This window comes from Fukomys damarensis, unplaced genomic scaffold, assembly GCF_012274545.1.
Source record: "Fukomys damarensis isolate Sample0158 unplaced genomic scaffold, DMR_v1.0_HiC HiC_scaffold_17, whole genome shotgun sequence".
Taxonomy (NCBI): Eukaryota; Metazoa; Chordata; class Mammalia; order Rodentia; family Bathyergidae; genus Fukomys; species Fukomys damarensis.
Window position 1 is genome coordinate 37,530,727 of NW_022900929.1, and position 20,149 is coordinate 37,550,875.

Sequence of the window (20,149 nt, forward strand, 5' to 3'; positions counted from 1 at the left end):
CCCTGGCGGCCTCGGACCCCGTCCGGAGCGCGTCGGCCCTGAACGGGAGAAGTTTCAGAACCCCGGGCCGGCCCTCTGTGGAGCCCCCGCTCTCTCTTCTCTCCCTTCTCTCCTCTCAGCGCCGCCACCCCGCGGTTCTAGAGATGCTTAGGGGGATTCCTGCAGTGATGTATGAAGGACGAGCGAAAGGACTCTTGGTTGGAGAAAGGCATCATACTTAAGCGTCCACCCGCACTTAGCAGACGACTGGCCCCCGACGCCTCTTGGTGTGGGGCCGGCCTGACCTGCCCCTCGCAGCTCCTCTCGCGCGGACTCCGTGTAATTGCGGGCGACCAGCCCGTGCAGCGGTCCGCAGGCCTCGGGGCTCTGTGCTGGTGGACTGCTGGACTTATGACTCCCGTGTGCCGGGTCATCCCCCGAGGACGGATGCTGTACCGGGCCCTGAGGTGGGCGGAGGAGGTCGGGCAATTAAATTGAGGCTCTTTTGTGGGGAGGAAAGAGCAGAAGTGAAGGAAATCTGCTTCTCCTGAGCCCTAACCAGTACACGTTGGGGTTCTGACCCTCCGATGATCAAGATGATCAATCACTTCCTCCTCCAAGCCCAGTCCCCGCTGAGACATGTTTGCCTGTGCCTGGAGAGGCTGTCCCTGCTGCGCGGAAGCCGGTTCAGCAGCCGGTTCACGGTTTTGACAGCTTCCTTCAGCGAGCCCTGGGGGGCTTTGGGCTCTTTTAGGCTCAGTAAAACACCTTCAAATTCATTGGTTTTTCGCAGGGATTTTTGTTGTTGGAGTTTTTTTTTGTTTTTGTTTTTGTTTTTTTAATTCACAAGTGAAGCGGGAAACATTTGGCTAGTCTTTTAAAAATACACCTTTGCAGAATTAGAGGCTGTTTATTCTGTGGATTGTTAAAATGTTTCTAAAACTGCTTATAACGAAAGCATTTTGTGAATCTTTGTCTACCACTATTTCATCAGTACAGTTGGGAGACTTGAGGATTCTCCCCTAGGCAGCCAGCCAGTCAGGACAGTGCAAGAACTGAGTTTCTGTTTATGGGGCACATAATCATTGGATCTTCCCAGATAGTTAGGGTGCAGTCGGTTTTTACTATTTTCTCTTCCTCCTGGTTCCTGATGTTCAAGCCCTCTGGCGTTTCCATATTTCCCAGGTCCCATCTCTCATCCTCTTTGTCCTTCTGCTTGAGGTGTTTTCTTCTAGATCTTTCTTTATTCCCGAATCCATCACTTGCCCCTCCTGATTCTGGTAAAAGCACCAACATCTGAAAATTGCTGCATCAACCAAAGTGCTTTCCTTTGCTGCTAGCACTAGCATGTGTCACTAAAACTAGAGAACGGGGTGAGCTCAGGAGGCCCAAATGTTAAAGCCGCCAACAGAAAGAGAAAATAGAATTTTCTTTGGCCCTCCACATACTGCCCAGCCCCAGTGGGAAGAGCTCTGTCTGTACAGACAGCCCCTAGGTGCCCTTGCCTCTTCTCCAGGGTCCAGACAGAAATCCTGTGGAAGGCCTGAGCAGAAAAAGAGACTTTTACCGCGCAGGGAGGAATTTTTGTCTTTCTCTTTCTCTGCCTTTGGTGCAGTGGCAGCAGCTGAGGCAGAAGCTGAATGATGTCACTGCTGGACTGGGCTTAGAGCTGTCAGTGTTTGCAGGAGCGGAAGGGAGCCCATCTTGGAAGTGTGGCAGGGGCAAAGAAGGCCACCTATGGCATTCTCTGCACCAGTGGCCCAGGGACGTTGGCTTCCAGGCCTGGCCCCTCCACAGCTGTAGATAATGGGTTTGGAAAAAGACCATGAAGAGCCCATCCAGCCCTGGCATTTCGGGGATGGTTCCTGGGACCTGTGGCAGAGGTGAGATTCAGCCTCAATGGTAGCAGCTGTGCTTTTGAAAGATTTGACTTCAGTCCTACATTAAGTTAGTTTTGTCAGCCTCTCTCTGACAATCTGCTTGCCACTTGTCACGTAGTACGAGGTGCACAGTTCTGATCACAGTAAATATTTATTAAATGCATCAAGCCAGGGAGGTGCCGGGTACAAATCCCAGATCTAGCACGTATGAGTCATGGGGCCTTGGTTGTGTCATTTAGCTTCTTTTGGACTAGGCTTCAGCATCACGTGATGGAGATAACATCTTTCTAGACTGTAGGCTTCAGAAACAATGTAAATCCCCAGCGCACTGCCTTCACTACGTAGATTTTCAATTCATGGTGTGTGTTATTTTTTTATTTGAAGATTATCATTTTTTTCCTCAGGTCTGAGGCTATTTCAGGGCATGGGTAATAATCAGTAGTAGCCACAGACTTAGTTGAGGCCTGTAGCACCAACTTGATCTCTTAGGAGTCAGTCCCTTCAGTTAACAGATACCCGGGAACCCGGGGGTGATTCCATTCCTCGGCCCTGCAGACCCCTGGGGTCCTTTCTCAGAGGAGCTTGGACATGTTCTGAATGGCCCATGCTCAGAGAATGGTCCTTTATCAGGTTGGTTCCCCCACACCCAGGTGTGCCTGCATTTTATTTGATCTAAGCTGCCTTCAGCTCTATCTGGGTGAGATCTTATCTTGTCAGAGAAGTTCTTCCAAACCACCCTGCCCCTGAAATTGCTTTTCCTTCCTCTGAGAACGTTACTTACTCCTCTTAATGCTCACAGGACACTTATTTAAGAGTTATATGGTTGCCATTTCATTATTTCAGTCTGATCCCCCAGCTAGGTTTTTTATAGTAAGGACCTTCTAGATCACCTCTCTACAGTAGCAGCTAACATGCTTTATAGTTTACACGAGTGTGTTGCATAGTTTACTATGTATTCTCCTAGACACTCTCACTGTGGTCCCCTTGGTCACGCAGTGGAGGAAGAAAGCTTATATTACTCAGAGAAAGCTTTTATTAATCCAGGCCATTTTGTGCTTTTTATAATGTGGGGAGTAGCTCAGATTTTAAACCTGGGTTGTATTTCTATGAAGTAACCCAAGCGACAGTAGAGAGAGAATTAACTATATGCCCAGATGTTACCAGCTGCAGCGCCATCACTGTTAAGTCTTAAAGTATGGATCTGTGTGTTTTTGAATAGGAAAATAAAATACTTCACTTTCCTAAATCACCTGCCAAATGACTCTTAACAAGTCACACACATAAAGCCAAGTGTGAATACAGGAAGATATGTTGAACTCCTAAGCCATATCCAGATCTAAGTTTTACCCTTCACAGTTTACCTCTCATAGCTTAGCTTTCATTTTTAACTGTTAATGACCCAGGTAAGTACTCCCTGAAATAATATCTAGTGATAAAAATGATCATATGATTACCTATGTTATTAATAATGAAAGTTTCTTAATCCAACCAAGCTTTGGAGGAAAGGCAGAGCCAACTTCACATCTAAACACCACCACCCTAACTTCTCACTCCCTGCACAGCCTTCAGACTTTGACTTAAACCCCCTCCCCAGGTCATCAGAGTCGTTTCTGCCAGGGTACAGTCCTGCCTCTGCCTATCCCTTGGAGGAACTGGGAGACAGCAGGACAGAGCCATCCTCGCACTGGGAATTAAGAGCCCTGGTTGCAGTCCAGAAATCTCACCTGTTATTAGCTGGGGAGATGTCTCTTTAACAGCCAACCAGTCCGTTCCCTGCATTCGCCAAGTGGGAGGGCTAGGGTTTCTATCAGTCCTGCTCGTGGCATTAATTGTCTTATCTCCACTCCTTTTCCCTCCAATCAGCCACCAGAGCTCTGAGCTACCAGTTTGTCCCTAGCTACTCTGCCTGCCCTCACTGCCTTCTCTTTTTTTCCCCAGGAAACCTTACCATGGCTCCAGAGCTGCCCCTAAAACAAGACTAGAGGCAAAACCAGCCAGCAGCCCCTTCCTTTCCCATCCCAGCCTGGCCCAGATCACCCAGTTCCGAATGATGGTGCCCCTGGGACCCTTAGCCAAAGGAGCCAGCCTGGACGACCTCATCGACAGCTGCATTCAGTCTTTTGGTGAGTTGGCCTGCTGCCCACATGCATAGAAATCCTCTCTCACTTTGTTCTTACCTTAAAAAGAGCTTTATAGAGTAGCAATTAGATTGTATTTCGGCTTTAAAAGTAGCTTTTGAGCCTTTGAAATGCTGGAGACAGTTTTCAGTGCCTATGGCACATGACTGTGTGGGTGTCATCGGTCGTGACGAGAGGAGCAGTTTAAAGTGAGAAAAGTTACTGAGCAAAGTTTACATTTCCATTTTTCTTAGGCGGGGAATAGAAAAGATCATGAAACAATATCGTGCACCTGCTTGTCTGACACTTTTTGTGTTCGTGCGTTCTCAGGCAGATTCAGTCTGTGGTCTGCGAGCAAGCACTGTCTTTGAACAGAAATTTGAGAGCCTTTGCATCTTTGGACAAACGGTTCTCCATAATTCGCCTTCCCATCTGGAATTGTAGTTGCTTATGACTAGAAGATTTTGGTTAATAAGCATGGCACTGCAGGGTCAAGGAGCTGGGAGAGGAGCATGCACGCCTGTCTGTGCGTTGGAAATGAATTATCCAAATGCTGCCCTTGGTCAGCACCTGTAATCACCTTGCAGGGTGCATGGCTTAGTGCAGCCAATGAGCAGCTGTCTGAAAAGGTTTATTTTTAATTTGTGAAACAGAGATTGGGAAGAACTTAGTATTTGTTCTATTCCAAGAAAGGAATGGTTGAACTTGATGGACTTCAGTGAAATCTGGGACTTTGAAGATTGTGCCCTCCTGTGTGTCCCCTTTTCTGTTTCTTCATCTCACACTGGGAAGCAGAAGTGTGTGGCTCAGCCCAGGAGCCCCAGCCTGCCCCAGCCCTGGGCACCTCCCAGAGAGCAGAGGGACAGCTTGATCAGATGCTGGGTAGCGCAAGATGTATTAGATCACAGAATGAGGTGCTGTTGGCCGGGCAGGGCTAGTGCTGGGCCAGACTTTATTTATAGAATTGGAAAAGACTTTGACATTTTAGGATTACTTGTTTAGTACAACATCACATCATTTCAGCTGTTTTGACAGTGGCTTCAAGCTGAGGTTCTTGAACATTACTGCATCAGAATCCTGTGGAGTTTTGTTTTTGTTTTAGTAATGCAAATGGCCAGGCCCTACCTGCAAAGTTTCTACTCTAGTACTTCTGGGGCAGGGAGGGACCCAAGAATTTGCATTTCTGCCAAGTTCCCAGGTAGAGCTAATGCAGCTACTCCAAATATGCTACTTTTGAGAATCATTGCCTTAAAGGGCTGTTTGTTGTAGACTTTGAAGTAAGAGGGGGGAATTGTATCGCTGGATTAATTTAATTTCTCTTTAACAACACTGTGACCTTCCAGTTTAGGATTTGGGAGAAGAGTGAATGACTTTGCCTCTCAAAACAGTCTTCTTAGAAAACATACACACAAGGAGGTAAATAGAAGACAGTGGCATCGGGCATGGTGGTAAATGCCTGTAATCCGAGCAGTCTGGGAGGTTGAGGCAGGAGGATCACAAATGTGAGCCCAGCCTTTGCAATTTAGTGACACAAGGAGACAAAAGAGGGAGAGGGAGAGGGGAAGAAAGGGAAAACGTGAGAGTGAACGAGCCAGGCTGAAGGCAGCTGATTGGGAGCTGTTACTCAGATGTGCTGTGTCACATCCTTGCGCCTCTTGGTACTAACATTTACTCTGTGGTCCTTAGCAGAGCACGGTGACTATTCCATGGGTAAGGTTTTTATTTTCTGTTTCACAAGTGAGCAAATGGGGATGATCATGTATTTTTCATACTTTTTCGCTCCGGTGTCAGTCGTTCAATGACCAGCTGAGCTCAGGACTATTTTCCTAACCTTCAAATCCTTGTGACACCAACCTCCAAAGTACCTGACCAGTTCTAAAGTCCTTCTCCCAGATACCCCCACCCCCATTTTGAACATACCCGATCCTTCTTGTCACTCTGTGAAGTGATTCTGGAAACCTCTGTCATGGATGTCTTTATGAGGTGTGATCAAAACTATAGTGAATGCTGCTGAGGAGTGCCGTCCAGTGGGAAGGCAGGCTTGTCGAGTGTCACAGTGTGTCATCGTCCGCCTTGCTCTGCTGATCTGGCACCATGTGGCCGCTGGTGCTTTCTTGACACCAAGATGACCATGCAAGGTAAATGTTTTGAGTTGATTCAGGACATCAAGGCAGCAAGGACAGTGCGACTACGGACACAAAAGACGACTTCTAGAACTACTTCAGAAAGTGGCAAGAGTGATGAGAGAAATGTGTCCAAAGCAAGAGGGAGTCTTTTGAGGATGATTAATAGAAAGGTGTTTTTTACTATAATAAAATTTAAAAAAAATTTTCTTTCAAGCATTCAGCATTTATTTTTGTCATACTGCGTGTATCAGGGGACTGGGAACTTTAGCTTGAGCTACAAAAAGAGCTGTTGGGAAGATAAAGAGTGGCTGATCCATTAGTTAACTTACTCTCTACTGCCTTCCTGATGTCACCATCACGCAGGTGCTTGGAACAGGTTTCCTTGGCCAGGGCTGTGCTGTCAAACACAGCAGCCACTTAGCCACGTGTGGCTGTTGTCACATACAGTTCGGTCAGTCGAAGCGAATGTAAAGTTTAGGTCCCAGCCTCCAGACTCACAGCTGCAAGTACCTTACAAGTGGCAGCTATTGCTAGACAAGGTGAATAGAGAATATTTCAGTAATCACAGAAAGTCTGTCGGACAGGGCTGGAGAGGGCAGACGGTTGGCTTGAAGGGGAAAAGCAATGGACAGATCCTCTAGAAACTGAGTTTTGCCTTTTACCGATATCTCTAGGTAGTAGTCCTAATAGTCCTCAGAGCTTGGCAGGTATTCAGAAGCATTTACTGATGGCTGCTATCTCTTTGGTATTATGAGTCATTAATTGTTACCCACGCTGTTCTCAGAGGAAGGATACATTATAATGCTTTTAAGGATGGGTAGCCTGCACACACAAATTAAGGGTACCTTTCAAGGCCTCCAGCAGACCCCCATGTCTCGTTGAAAGTTACAGGACAGTGACTAGAAGCATAGAGCCCTGAGTCACAGTTCACTGCAGTGAAACAGCCCACTCCTACCTTCTGTGTTAGTCTGAGGTCACACTTGACCTCCACAGCCTATCACCGCTGGTTAATCCATATGTCAGCTGAGCATAACGAGGCCAATCATCCCAGCCGGTGCCTTTATGTCAAATGTATGTGAATCACACCATCTGCTTCAGAAGCAGAAAGACCTATGAGATCATCACGGCTTTGAAAATTGTTTTTCACTTTGAAAACGGGCTGCCGGCATGGGCGGGCTGAGTGGAAGGCTTCACATATCCAGATTTATAAAGCTTTCTCCTTGCCCCCTTCAAGCTAGGGCAACTTCTGATAGCATCCGGAAAAGGAATCTGCACTTGTGCCCCAGAAATGAGGGCCAGGTGTGGAGGAAACTGAAGGTTTTGTCTTACCTGAGAGGGAGAAGAGAAATGTGTCCTAGTGTCTTTGTTTGTGGAGTGTTGTTTATTTACTTATTTTTGGAGTTCCATATGCATTGACTTTATTTTATCCTCAAAATAACTCCGAAATAGGTCAGGCATTGTTATCTTTCTTGGATAAACAGGAAAAATAAATCTAGAATGTGAGAATTGACACAACCTGCCTCTTGCCCATAGTCTTAGGAAAAAAAAAAAATGGAAAACTCATTACTCTCATTCTCCTTCCCCTGCTCCCAGCAACCATTTGCCACCCAAGCTAGGGCAGCTTGGATCTGTCTGCTGTGACAGAGGAGACCTGCATGCCCTCAGGGCGGACCTAGTCTCTATGATTAGGAAGTAATCTGCCCTCAGTGTGAGGAACGTTTATTGGACCCATCTCCATACCATCAGGTGTCAGCAAAGCATTAATTATGAATTACTATGTGCTTTGTTACTTATGCTACCCAAAGAGCCCCCAAACAAATACCGCAAAGTAATAAATGTCTTTTCCCTCCTGTGCAGCAGTTAGATGTTAACCATTTTGACACTTTTAAAGGTAAAACCATATACTTGTCTTTAAAATCAGAGCCAGAGATGGTACACAGACACAATGAGGCCACAGTTCCCTCCATGGCAGAGGAAAGATTCTCAGCACCCTGCAGCTCCGAGTGTGTGTACCAAAGCAGCATGCCCTCGGGGAACAGGAGCACCAGTCCAGTAGATAAGAGCCATGGCACCAGTGGGCCTTTAGATCCAAGGCCTGGACAGTCCCAGCCAGCGTAGTATCCGGGAAGGGACCTGGGGCTTCTCCCTGAGGAAGATCTCATCTGTCTCAGAAATCTTCTTAGTGGAAGCCCCAGCCTCTGGAGTCATGGCCACAAGTTTCTACATGGTCCTAGGGCCGCCTCTCCTCAGGCTTTTGGGTGGCAGTGAAACTCCCAGGCCTGGCTATTGTTAGCCCTCTGGAGTGAACTGGCATTGTAGGGCCAGGATGGGGCTTTTTCTGAGGGGCTCTTCGCCGTGTCTTTCACAGGCTAGTGCATCTACTCTCTTCTGAGCTTGAGTTACAGTGATTGGCAGGCCAGAGAGTGCAAGAGGTTGGGAATCCCTGTCACTCTTCTGCATGCTTCCTTGTGGCTCTGCTTAGAGCAGGCCTCCCTCTGCAGTGGAGGACAGAGTCGTCTTAAAAACACTCATGTGCAAGGTGGATGGTGTCCCTGGAACACTGAGCCGTTTCCTTCAGTAGAGCCATCCAGCGAGGCAAAGAACAGACAGTGGTGTATACTTAAGTGCTGTGGGCTTTGTAAGCTTCTGAGCGCTTATTTGACTTGACCCACTTAATCTGCCTTGCAGCTCTTTGAGGTGGATGTTATCTTGTTCTTTTAAGTAACGTGGAATTTAACAGAAGGACCGTAAGTGGTGATGGGAAGTGGTGCAGCTTGTTGGTGGATGAGCTGCTGAGATTTCAGCCTGGATCAGTGTGCTTTGAGACTCACATTCTTTGCATCATGGCAGAAATTCTCCAGCTCCAAAGTGAGGAATAAACATCGAGTGAGTGTGTTAAACATCAAGATTATTGGAGCTCAAACCCGAGGTTTTCTTTCGGCTTGCAGTTGTTACTAGGTTTTGGTGGCAGTGGCAGTGACCCATATGAACTGTCCCCGAGCCCACTTGCTTCCTGGACATCCCAGAGCATTTTCTCAGGCTTTCTAGGAAAACATGAAGAGCCCAACAGTCTGGAGAAGCAGTGGAACAGATAGGTCTTTCAAGTTTTGAACAAGAAAAGCTTATGGGGAGCCAGCCTCTTAGGGATGTGCATAGCAGTGTGTCGAGCCCTAAGGAGAGAGAGGCGCAGCCTGTGAGCAGGTTTGAACCCCGGGAGCCCTGCAGTAGGATTTCCCTGCATTTCTGTCTCATCTCAATGGAAGTAAATTCTTTACAAACCTTACAACCTGTCAGTCTCTTAGCCATGGAAATAAACAGAAAGTGGGTATCTATTATTGCCTGCAAATTGAGTCATTACACTCAAAGGCGACTTTCCTAAGTGCCCATTTCTTCCTCTGCAACACTGAGACCCATTTAATGGTGCAGTGAGGGCTTGCACTGTAATTACATCAGCCCACGGGGTTGCTTCCTTGCAAGTGGTAGCTTCTATGAAGGACAGGAGTCAAACATCCCCTGAATCTAATGTTTCACTTGGCCCCAAAGTTTTAAAGGTGATCTGAAGGTTATTAAGTCCATGATGAAAAAACATTAGGAAAATGGTATGAATGCAAACGCAGTCCTCCTAATTGACAAAGACAACAGTGACCAGACCCTCGGACTCCTGGAGAAGGCCATCTCAAGGGGTGGCCCCACCCAGGCCGACCTCCTGACTTTGGAGCCTGCTCTCTTCTGCCCAGAGCAGGCTCACTGCAGTCAAACTGCAGTGGCTGCGAGTTTGGGCTGCCCCAGCTGGGGTTGCTCTAGTGCGGCTGAGAAGAAGAGTAGAGGGCAAGAACGGGAGCATAGGGTGGCCAGCTTTGTGGGCACACCAACTGGGAAGGTGCCAAGGGCCCCACACTTGGCTTTATGCTATCTCAGAATGAAAACTCATAATCAGTTTTGGATGAGAGGTCTCCATGTTCAGTGGCTCTGGGTCCTGCAGACTACATAGTCACTATGAGTGGAAGAGCCACAAGACCAGAGGGCAAAACAATTGGCTGTGTACTGAAGACATACAGCATGTTTAGGTATATGGTTTATCTTCTTTCTTATAGGGATGTAAAAATATGAAAAAAATAATTGCATTATCGCCTAGCCATAGTTTCCTGGATTTTTCCACACTAGCTCATAAGAGCAGAATGTTAAATTTTCAGGGATTTTGCATGCCAGCGGTTAAACACAGCAATCATTTAAAATTAAATTACATACACTTAAAAAAGGTGTGAAGAGTTCACAAGCTATCCTTCTTAACACATTACCACATTTTACTACTGCCTGTGTTTTGGGGTCATCTGTTATACCTGTGTGGTACAAATGCCGTGTGACACTGGGCAGCCATGTACACCCTCAGCTCTGTGCACTGTTGCTAGTTAGCTTGATGTTGTCTATGTTGGGAGTGTTGACACCTTGGAAATGACAGATGCTATGACCATAGCCTCCTCTGCAATCCCAGCCCGGAAAGCCTGTTAGGCACCTTCCAGCGAAGCACTGTCTTCCAGGTACACAGGTGTTTACAAAGCGAAGTGTTTACTTGGGAAGGGAGCATGACATGATGCCTGTTCTTTTATGTCAGCTGATTTGGAGAAAGCAATCATCATGCCGTTGCTTTGCTCCTTCCGTGTACATATCTTATAAAACAAGCTCCCCAGAGCGAAACAGTATACTTTAGAAGATAAGGAAATCAAACATCACTAAGCCTGAAAAAGTTTTCTTAAAGGAGGACTAATGAAACACTAAAATGGAGAGATTCGGATTATGGAATGGAAGTTATGTTTTTGTTTTTTATTCACCTCTAAATATTTTCCAGGGTTAAATCACTTCTTCTTGTTTTATTTTGTTTTGTTTTTAGCTTTTATTTATTTATTAATTTATTTTGTGGTACTGGGGATCGACCTCGGGAATTTGTGTTTGCGAGGCAGGTTGCACAACCACTGTGCTAAATCCCCAGCCTTTCAATCACTTCTTTTTTCTGACCAACCAAATCTTCGTTTTGTGGACTTCCATTTTTCTGCATTATATTTCGTGTCTCTGTTTCTGATTTTGGCTGTTTAATCATTTGCTTTTATTGCCACTCTATCATTACAGATGCTGTTGATTTTATACAACGAAACTTTTATTGGGCGTGTTTTACAAGTTTTTGTGCTGTTTTTCCAGTTTTATGAACTGTCTGTTCCTTTCCCTTGCCTATTTATCATTTGCTTAATGTGCTTTATTATTAGAAATTTGCAAAAGCTCTTTATGTTAAAAAGCTGTTAACTCGGGCCAGGGATTTAGCTCAGTGGTTCTGCCACTTGCCTCATAAGCACAAGGACCTGAGTGCTATTCCTGTTACCAAAAAAGCAAAGGAGCTGTTAACTCTTTGAATATTACTTTTCTACAAGCATTCTTTCATATTTTCATTTTATGTTGGTTTGAGTATTATAATTTATAGAAATTGTACATTTTTGTGTAGTTAAATTTGTCTTTGTTAGGGTGGGATGGCCCACACCTGTAATCCCAGCAGTTAAGAGGCTGAGGCAGGTGGGTCACTATGAGTTTGAGGCCAATTTGGGTTACAAAGTGATTTCAAGGCCAGCCTCAACTACATAGTGAGAACTTGTCTCAGAAAAAAATAAAAAATGCCTGCTTCTTTTATCTTTTATTCTAAGCTTTAAAAATCTGTATTCCAAAGATTTGGTAAATAATCTCATTGGCATTTTAGTCAGATTTTTAAAGAATCAGTGTGTAATTCCATATCATACCCAATTGTAGATGATCAGTAAAATGTAAGTTATGGCGCTCACTAAAGGAGACCTTTGTTTTTATTTCTGAAACGTGGCTTGGCTTCAGAGCAAAGTGCTTGCACAGGTCACTTTGTGACCAGAGCCTTAGTTTCCCCTCATTATGATACTGTCAAATGAGTTCTGAATCTTAAATTCTCTGGGAGAAAGAATGATGTCTCTGTTGTGATAATGAATAACTTGAAACTCCCTTGGAATTTATATATTTAAAGAAAGTGCTTTTGATTGCTTAGAAATCCAGTATCCTTAGGTTGGAGACATAGAAACCTAATGAAATTTAAATCCATTTCCCAATTATTAATGTAGACTCAGTCTATATTATTCTTACATAGACCTTTTTTTTTTCATTGTGGTAAGATACACATAACATAGAATCAACCACTTACCTATACTTTTAAAATATTTAAAATATTATTTTAGTAATAGCTAAACTTTGAATAATTACTACGAGAAGCACAGCATTTGTATTAATATTTTACATATATTATCAAATTGTTTTTAAATTCTTAATGTAAAAAAACTGTTTTTAACTCAACTCTCCTACTTTTTAAACTTTAATAATATAAACTTTAAAAAATCAATAAATTTTAAAAATCATGCATGTTCACTATTGAAAAAACTTTAGGAAATACAGACTAACACAAGAAAGAAATTTACAGTCATCGGTTCTGTCACCCCCAGCAAGATTACCATGATCAACATACTTTGGTGTATCTAGATTGACTTGTGTGGATATTTACATGTACTATAATTATATTGACTTTTTCATGATAGAATCACTGTAATTTTGCTTTCCATAATTCACATTTTAAAAATTATGATCTTGAAGTCAACATTAGAGTTTAAAAAGAGGTGTGCTATTCTATCCTAAGATGGATTTAAAAAAGTAATTCTGGCATAATTCCTTCAAATACGACATATAAAATTGAAGGTTTCTTAGCAACTAAAATGATGCTGAATGGAGAATGAAAGGTATTACAAGAAGAGTACTTAGTTCTTTCCCAATGAATATTACACTAACTACGGTAGATTACAGTAGTCGTAATAATGAAGGAAACAAACAAAAAAATGTGCAGAATGGAAAGTTTTTTAGCTTTCTTTGTGTGTGTGTGTGTGTGTGATGTGTAGTGAAAGCAAGGTGAATTTTGTCAGAACTTTCAGAAACAAAGTCTTTTGTCATCATTAAGTTTCTAAGAGCATCTGTAATAGCAGCTGGGTGAGACACGTGCACACCCATGGTTCTCCTGCAGGGACGGGGAGTGGTGGTCAGCGGCGAAGGGGATGGTACTGTCTCCTTTGGTTTTCCCACAGTGTGATCAAGGGTCCTGGGAGATTGCTGAGCCTCTTCCTACCATCTGCAAGCAAAAGCAGCTGCCAGGACAGAGACTGAAGTGAAGGGACACTGGGGACTAATTGAAATAGACAAAAGGAGCCGGGACTTCCAGGTCAAAAGAACAGTGAAGATGGAGAGTTGTATCCTAAAGGGGAGAATGAAATAACCAGAGTAGTAATACAGTGGCAGACGAGGCAGCTAGGGATAGAGGAAAGTCTCAGTCCTGTCTGAACCGTGGCCTGGAACAGTGGTGTGTCATAACACGCGTGCTGCAGCAGGCTGTTTGTATCATGGACAGCTCTGAAAGGTTCACCTCACTGGTCTAGGACTTGCTTTTGTAATCTTGTGAACAGCTCCATGTTATAGGGGAACCTAGGGCATAAGAAATCCCCAGTTATCACACTTGAATTTGTCATGTTAGAATGTAGTTGCCATCCAGAGAACATCCTTAAGTCCCACGAGCAGCTTGTCATGTTGGTACACTTTGCGTTCATTTATTTAATACCATACGCATAGCGGCTTCTCCATGCTTCCTTCCCTTCCTTCTCACCATGACTTTCAGGCTGACTCCATCCAAACCTGCCACAGTAGTCATCATTACCTCCAGCCCCCGGCAGGCCAGGCCAGACCAGACCAGACAGTGAAATAGCTTGTCAGCTATAGCCAGCATCAACCTGAGATGGACTTAGCTCCAATTGACTGAGAAAGTCAGAATTGCACAGCAGAAAAGTTGCAGGTGGGCTTACTGGATTAAAAGGCCATTCATAGTGTGAGACCCTTACTTCTAAAAACTATGTGTGTTATGTATGTTTACATTAGTCTTAGTATATATAACTATATATATTTGCAAATTTGGGCATTAGTTCTATATTGGATGATACATAGTATCACTCACTGTTGTCTTTGTTTCATCTTTTTAAAATCTTTTAGTTTTGTAATGTGTATTATACATATTCATTTGAGAATTGAGTGTATTTTCATACCTACATATGTCATACACTGATCAAGTCCAGCCTTCCTTTGTCCATCTTCTCTCTCTCTTTCTCTCTCTCTCTCTCTCTCTCTCTCTCACACACACACACACACACACACACACACTCTCTCTCTCTCTCTCTCTCTCTCTCTCTTCACAAACTCAATTGCTATTCTATTTTCAGATCCATGTTCTTTGGGATCCAATGTGTGCGTGAACATGCAGAACTTCTGTATCTGGTATTTCAGACTTAACCTTTCCACTTTCATCTACTTTGCTGCAAACAACCAAATTTCACTCTTCTTCATGGCTAAATAATATTCCTTGTGTATACATACCACATTTTCTTTAGCCATCCATCTGCTGATGGCTTAGGCCAGTGATGGAGAATCTTTTAGGGCTTTCAGTGATAAGAAACAGCCAGTGATGGCACATGTGCTATGGGTTCACCATCTTTAGCTTAAGCTATTTCTTATCTTGCCTATTATAAATAGTGCCACAATAAACATGGGCATGTGGGTATCTCTTTAGTATGCTGATTTCTTTTTCTTGAATATATATTCAAAAGTAGGATAGCTGGATTATATAGTAAATCTATTTTTAGATTTTTGAGGAAACTTCATTCTCTTCTTTGTTATAACTACTAATTTACATTCCTATCAGTAGTGGGTAAGAATTCCTTTTCCTCCACATCTTCACTAGCATTTATTTTTGGGTTTTTTTTGTTGTTGTTGTTGTTTTGGATAATAGCCATTCTGAGATGAGATAGTATCTCATTGTAGTTTTGATTTGCATTTTCCTGGTGGCTAATGATTTTGAGAGTTCATATGTTCATTTGAGAATTCATCTATTATTGACTATTAGTACTTCTTTTGGGAAGTGTCTGTTCAGATCATTTGCCTATTTTTAAGTTGGGTTATTTTTTTGTTGAGTATTTTGAGTTCTGGGTGTTAATGTTTTGTCAAATGAAGAGTTGGCAAGCATTTTCTCCATTTCTGTAGGTCACCTTTTCATTCTGTTGATGGTTTTCCTTTGCTTTTCAGTTTGATATAATCCTATTTGTCAATTTTTGCTTTATTTCCTGCATTTTGGGGATCCTATCCAGAAAATCATTGGCAATATCAGTGTTGTGAAGTATTTCCCCTAGGTTTTCTTCTAGTAGTTTCAGAATTTCAGTTCTTACATTAGCCTTTGATCCATTTTGTGTTTTTTTGCATAGGGTGAAAGATAGAGCTCAAGTTTCCATCTTACACCTGTGAATATACAGTTTTCCCTTTGTTGAATAAGTTGCCATTTTTGTCACCAGTTGGGGTTTGAGGAAATCCCACAAAGATGATATGGTGACCTCAACTCAATCCACCGAGAAAGAAAATTTCAGGACCCATCAGTGTGAGGCATGGGCAGATTTATTAGAAAGAGTTAGAAAGTAAGAAAGAATAGGAAAGGATTCCAGCATGAGTGACTAGAGGGACTGCCCCGATGGAGAGGTTCAGACTGCGCTATTCGCAGAACTGGCTGGGGTTTCTGGGTCAGCTGAGGTGGGCCAGGGTCCAGCTGATCATTACGTCAGTGCTGGTTTGTAGTTCTGGAGAGATCTTTATGGATTGGAAGAGACACTTTGTTCTGCATTGGGAATAACGCTGCCTTGGTTCCTGCCATGGGTTAATTGCCTGTGCTTGGGAGGAAGTGGAGTGGGGAGGGGTGGGCTTTGAGGCTCTGCTTTTCCTGGAAGCTGAGGTGACTATAGTTTTGGAAACTTCTAGGTGTTGCTCCAGGGGATCTAGAACTGGACATTGTAAAAGCTGTCAGTCTGGTCCCTGAAACCCCTGAAACTTCCTTTAGTTACCCTAATCTTGCTGTCCTCAATCTTGAAGAGGGAGGAGACAGGCTAGGTAAATTTTGGGCCAGTAAACCTTGCAATGCATTTACTCCCTGAGCGATTAAAATGCTTATGTGCAGAGCTAAACAGGGGTCTCACCCAAGTTTAAAGGTAAAAAGACAAAAAACTGAGTTTCCTTGTATCCTTTCTCCCTATCTTTGTGTATCCTTTCTCACTTTCTCTACTATGTATTTTTGGTGGCTTTCTTAAGAATCTGTTGGCTGTCATGTGGGTTTGTTTCCGGGATCTTTGTTCTGTTCTTCTGGTCTGTGTGTCAGTTTTTATGCCCCTGATATGCTGTTTTACTTACTTTGATGGTATATTTGGAAATCAGGTATCATGATGCCTCCAGGATTGCCATGGAAGCTGTTGGCATAATTTTCTTGGGTAATGGAATGGAATGGCCATGTCTGCTTCAAAGAGGGGAGAGGAAAATCATGAAAACAGGGCACCTTTCTTATACTCCATGTCACATCATCTCATTTTCCTTCCTTAGGGAAGAACAACAGGGAAGGGAGGGACGGGAGGAAGAAAACTGGAGATTTAATCTTCAGTTTTGCTGTCAGAGGCAGGAGTTGGAGTTAGGCAAATGAGAGAATGTAATCCTGCCCACCCACCCCTCCCACACACACCCAGTTCTGATGATGGAAATGCCATGGCCTTGGCACAGCCAGACTTGAGCAACACAGGGAAGATCACAGCAGGAGGCCACAGGAGGCCACAGCACTGTAGTTTTTGGATTCTAAGGTTGATCTGTCACTCACCAAATGTTGCCCTCAGGCAAATTGTTTTACTATAGCCTTCTCTTCTACAAAATGAATAACAGTTAAAAATTTTCAGGGCTCTTTCAGTTTAGGTGGAAATTATATGAGGTTGTTTTGGTTTGAATTTCCCCAGAAGCAGACCCTGAGGCCAAAATTTGAATAAAAATATACTTTGGAAGATGATCATAGGAGAAACTGGCAGGGTAGTAGGGAGAAAGCAATTCATGAAGGGTGCATTAATTAACAAGTGAGTTCCCACTCCGGGAGTCAAGGTGGGAGACACCCTGAGGACCACTCTACCCAAGAGAAATGTGTGTGTGCACCAAGTTCCATCAGTTCTTGCAGGATGCTTCTATAAGGTGTTAATTTCCTAGCACACATAGCTGCTCTGTGCACAGGTGGGGGCGTGGGATAGCTCTCAGGCAAATAGAAATTGGGTTCGCCTATACTATAATGGTAAAACCTGAAGGTGTGTGGGTGCTGACTGACAGGCTGTATTCTGAAGTCAGAAAGCAAGTGTTCAGCAAATGTTAGATGGGCAGACATAGGCTACGTAAAAATCCAGACAGGTTCAAAGCTGATTAGCAATGATACTCAGGGAGCTCACATATACATATGAACGTGGACAGATGCCATTCATTAGGGATAACCATGTATGAGTGGCTTTGGATATTTTCATCAGACTTAAAACACGTCTGTGTGTTTGTTAGGTGCATTGCTGTGAATGCTGTGCAATAGATGACAATCAAAATTCAGGGAGATCAGTAATGTAGAACTTTAAACTTCGGCAAATAAGACTTCCATAGGAATCATGTTTAAGTTAAAAACATTGCTCATATTCTGGATGAGGGACATTTGCAATGATTGTTGCTCTTAAGAGAAATACTAAGAAATTCTAATGAGAAATACTAGTACAGTCTGGTATATCTTAGTAGACATACATTTAATACAAGCCAATGATGCATCTTCTCAAAAAGTTAATATAATCTGCATCAGTAGAAATGGACTTTACATGTTAAGGGATTATCGTATTCTGCACTCCATTCCTAAGGAGAAATGTTGTGTCCTTGGTAAGTTTCTTAATGTTTCTGAGCATCACTTTCTCTCCAAATAAACATTATTTCCCTGAATGGCTGTGAAGAAGGAAGTTTGACTATGTGAAATGTTATCGTAATTATACAGCAGAGTACACACTTAGAGAGGGCAAGCAATCTTTATCACTGTAGGCTTATTGGATATGAGTGTGTCATATCCTACGGTTAATAACATACATTGACTTAGGACTCAAAACTCACGTCATGGAGATACAGGATGGAAATGTCTGGTTGGAATAGCTGTGTCAAAAAAATTACTGGGACATTGTCACGATAAACATATGCGTGCCGGGCATGGTGGTGCACCCTGGAATCCCAGCACTCAGGAGGCTGAGGCAGGAGGATCGCTGTGAGTTCATGGCCAGCCTGGGCTACATAGTGAGTTCCGTCAGTCTCATCCTGGAATCCCAGCACTCAGGAGGCTGAGGCAGGAGGATCGCTGTGAGTTCATGGCCAGCCTGGGCTACATAGTGAGTTCCAGGTCAGTCTCACCTACATAGTGAGACCCTGTCTCAAAAATAAATAAATAAATAAATAAAACAAGCCTACAATGGATAAGCCTAGCATCATAATCTAGCATTATAAACTAGCATCATAATCTAATTTTTTACATGAATGTGAGATATATTAATTTGGTATCCAGTTAATAAGACCCAAAAAGTTGTTTTTTTCCTTTCATTTCTCAAAATAAAGATCGAGACAATGGCAGAAATCCAACATGAGCTGTTTTATGGAACTTATTAAAGTCAATGTGTAGAATTCCACTTAGCTCAAGCCCCAGAAGGGTGTAGGTATGCCTATAGGCTTTGGGAACATTGGAAATTAGGAGGTAGGGCAGTGACAGCAAACCCTTTAGAGCTTTCAGTGATGCAGACAGCCTGCTGCAGCCCACGTGCCATGGGTTCACCACCACTGGATTAGGGCACCATTAGGGGATGTACCATGTGTTCGTTCTTCACACATCTGTCTCTCCTTGTCTCTCCCTAGCTCTCTTTTCTCCCTCTGCTCCAATACATATCTTCTGCATGTCAGCCAGTCATTCTGTTTTACTGAGAATTTGTTTCCTCCATGGACAAGGAACACATTAGTATCCTGCATCTCTTATCTTTAGAAGATTAATATTTTTCCCTCAAGTTCAATGAAAAAATTGTCAGGGAAGAACTTTGGTTCAAATTGGACCAGGTCACTACAGTTTGAAACAACCAAGTGTGGCCAGAGGAGTGGTGTCAGTTAGAAACTCATCATTCCTCTCTGGAATCACGTGGTTGAATCTGGAGAAGGAATGTTCATGTGCTGGACACCCAAAATATATGTCCGACATGCCAAGATGTGACCAAATACTGTACCAGAGTGTGATTAGGTCCAAGCTGGGTCTCTGGTTTAAAAGTGGAAATCCTAGAGAAAGAGTACAGAGGTGATATAAAGTTAAGAAATGACACAGAAATAAAGTCAAGGATGTTGATGTTAAAACCTGAAAAGACAACTAAGTGGATTTTTCTTTCTTGTTTGTCTTGATAGCATGAAGCATGTGAATGTCTTGATAACACAGATAAGCAGAGCAGAGCTAATACGCATCGTTTACCTCTGGGAGGATACAGAGAATAAGAGGACTTAAATTTGGGAGAGAACTGGGTTTTCCCATTTATAAAGGGAACATAAAAGCAGGAATTTCCATCTCCAACCACAATGGAAATTGGGTATTAGAACTATTTTCTTCATGTAAACAGCTATACCACAGGGCAAAATATTAAAAGAGCTGTTTGCATTGTATTAGAAAACAGGGCAGACTTGTGAATAACATGAAAAGATATGAGGTCAACTTTCACCTGGATTCTACACCTTAGAGCACTTCACAGATTATGAAAAACTTGCTTTTCTAGGCAAGATGCCTAAATTCTGGGATGGCAAGAATTTGTGAAGTACCCTGCAAGGGAAGAAGGTATCTCCTTTGGTCTTTGACAAATACTAAACTGTGAGTGAATATCACTCCATGGCACTAAGGAGTTACTTAGTTACTTGGGATCTGTGAGTCACAAGGGGGCCTCAGCCTTGGAAAAGTACTGTAGTTCCAAGTAGTGCATGTAGAGACCTTGGGCATTCAGGGGGAACACAGAAAAGACCACAGCACTGCCCCTGAGTGTGAGCTACTCTTGACTCACCCTCACAAAGGGAAATTGCAGAATGG

General features: G+C 43.3%; 1 protein-coding gene across 2 annotated transcripts in view; it reads left to right on the top strand.

Annotated features, from left to right (window-relative positions):
* Positions 1–20,149, top strand: part of Rasgrp1 (RAS guanyl releasing protein 1) — a 75,502-nt gene that overhangs the window by 6,024 nt on the left and 49,329 nt on the right. Inside the window, exons 1-2 of one of the 2 annotated variants that reach the window (XM_010624645.1) lie at positions 425–446; positions 3,798–3,982. In XM_010624645.1, the coding sequence (XP_010622947.1) occupies positions 427–446; positions 3,798–3,982 (205 nt within the window). In that variant the 5' untranslated portion in view covers positions 425–426. Of the gene's footprint in view, positions 1–424; positions 447–3,797; positions 3,983–20,149 lie in introns of those variants that run through there. The other variant, XM_010624644.1, reaches the window with a different exon arrangement.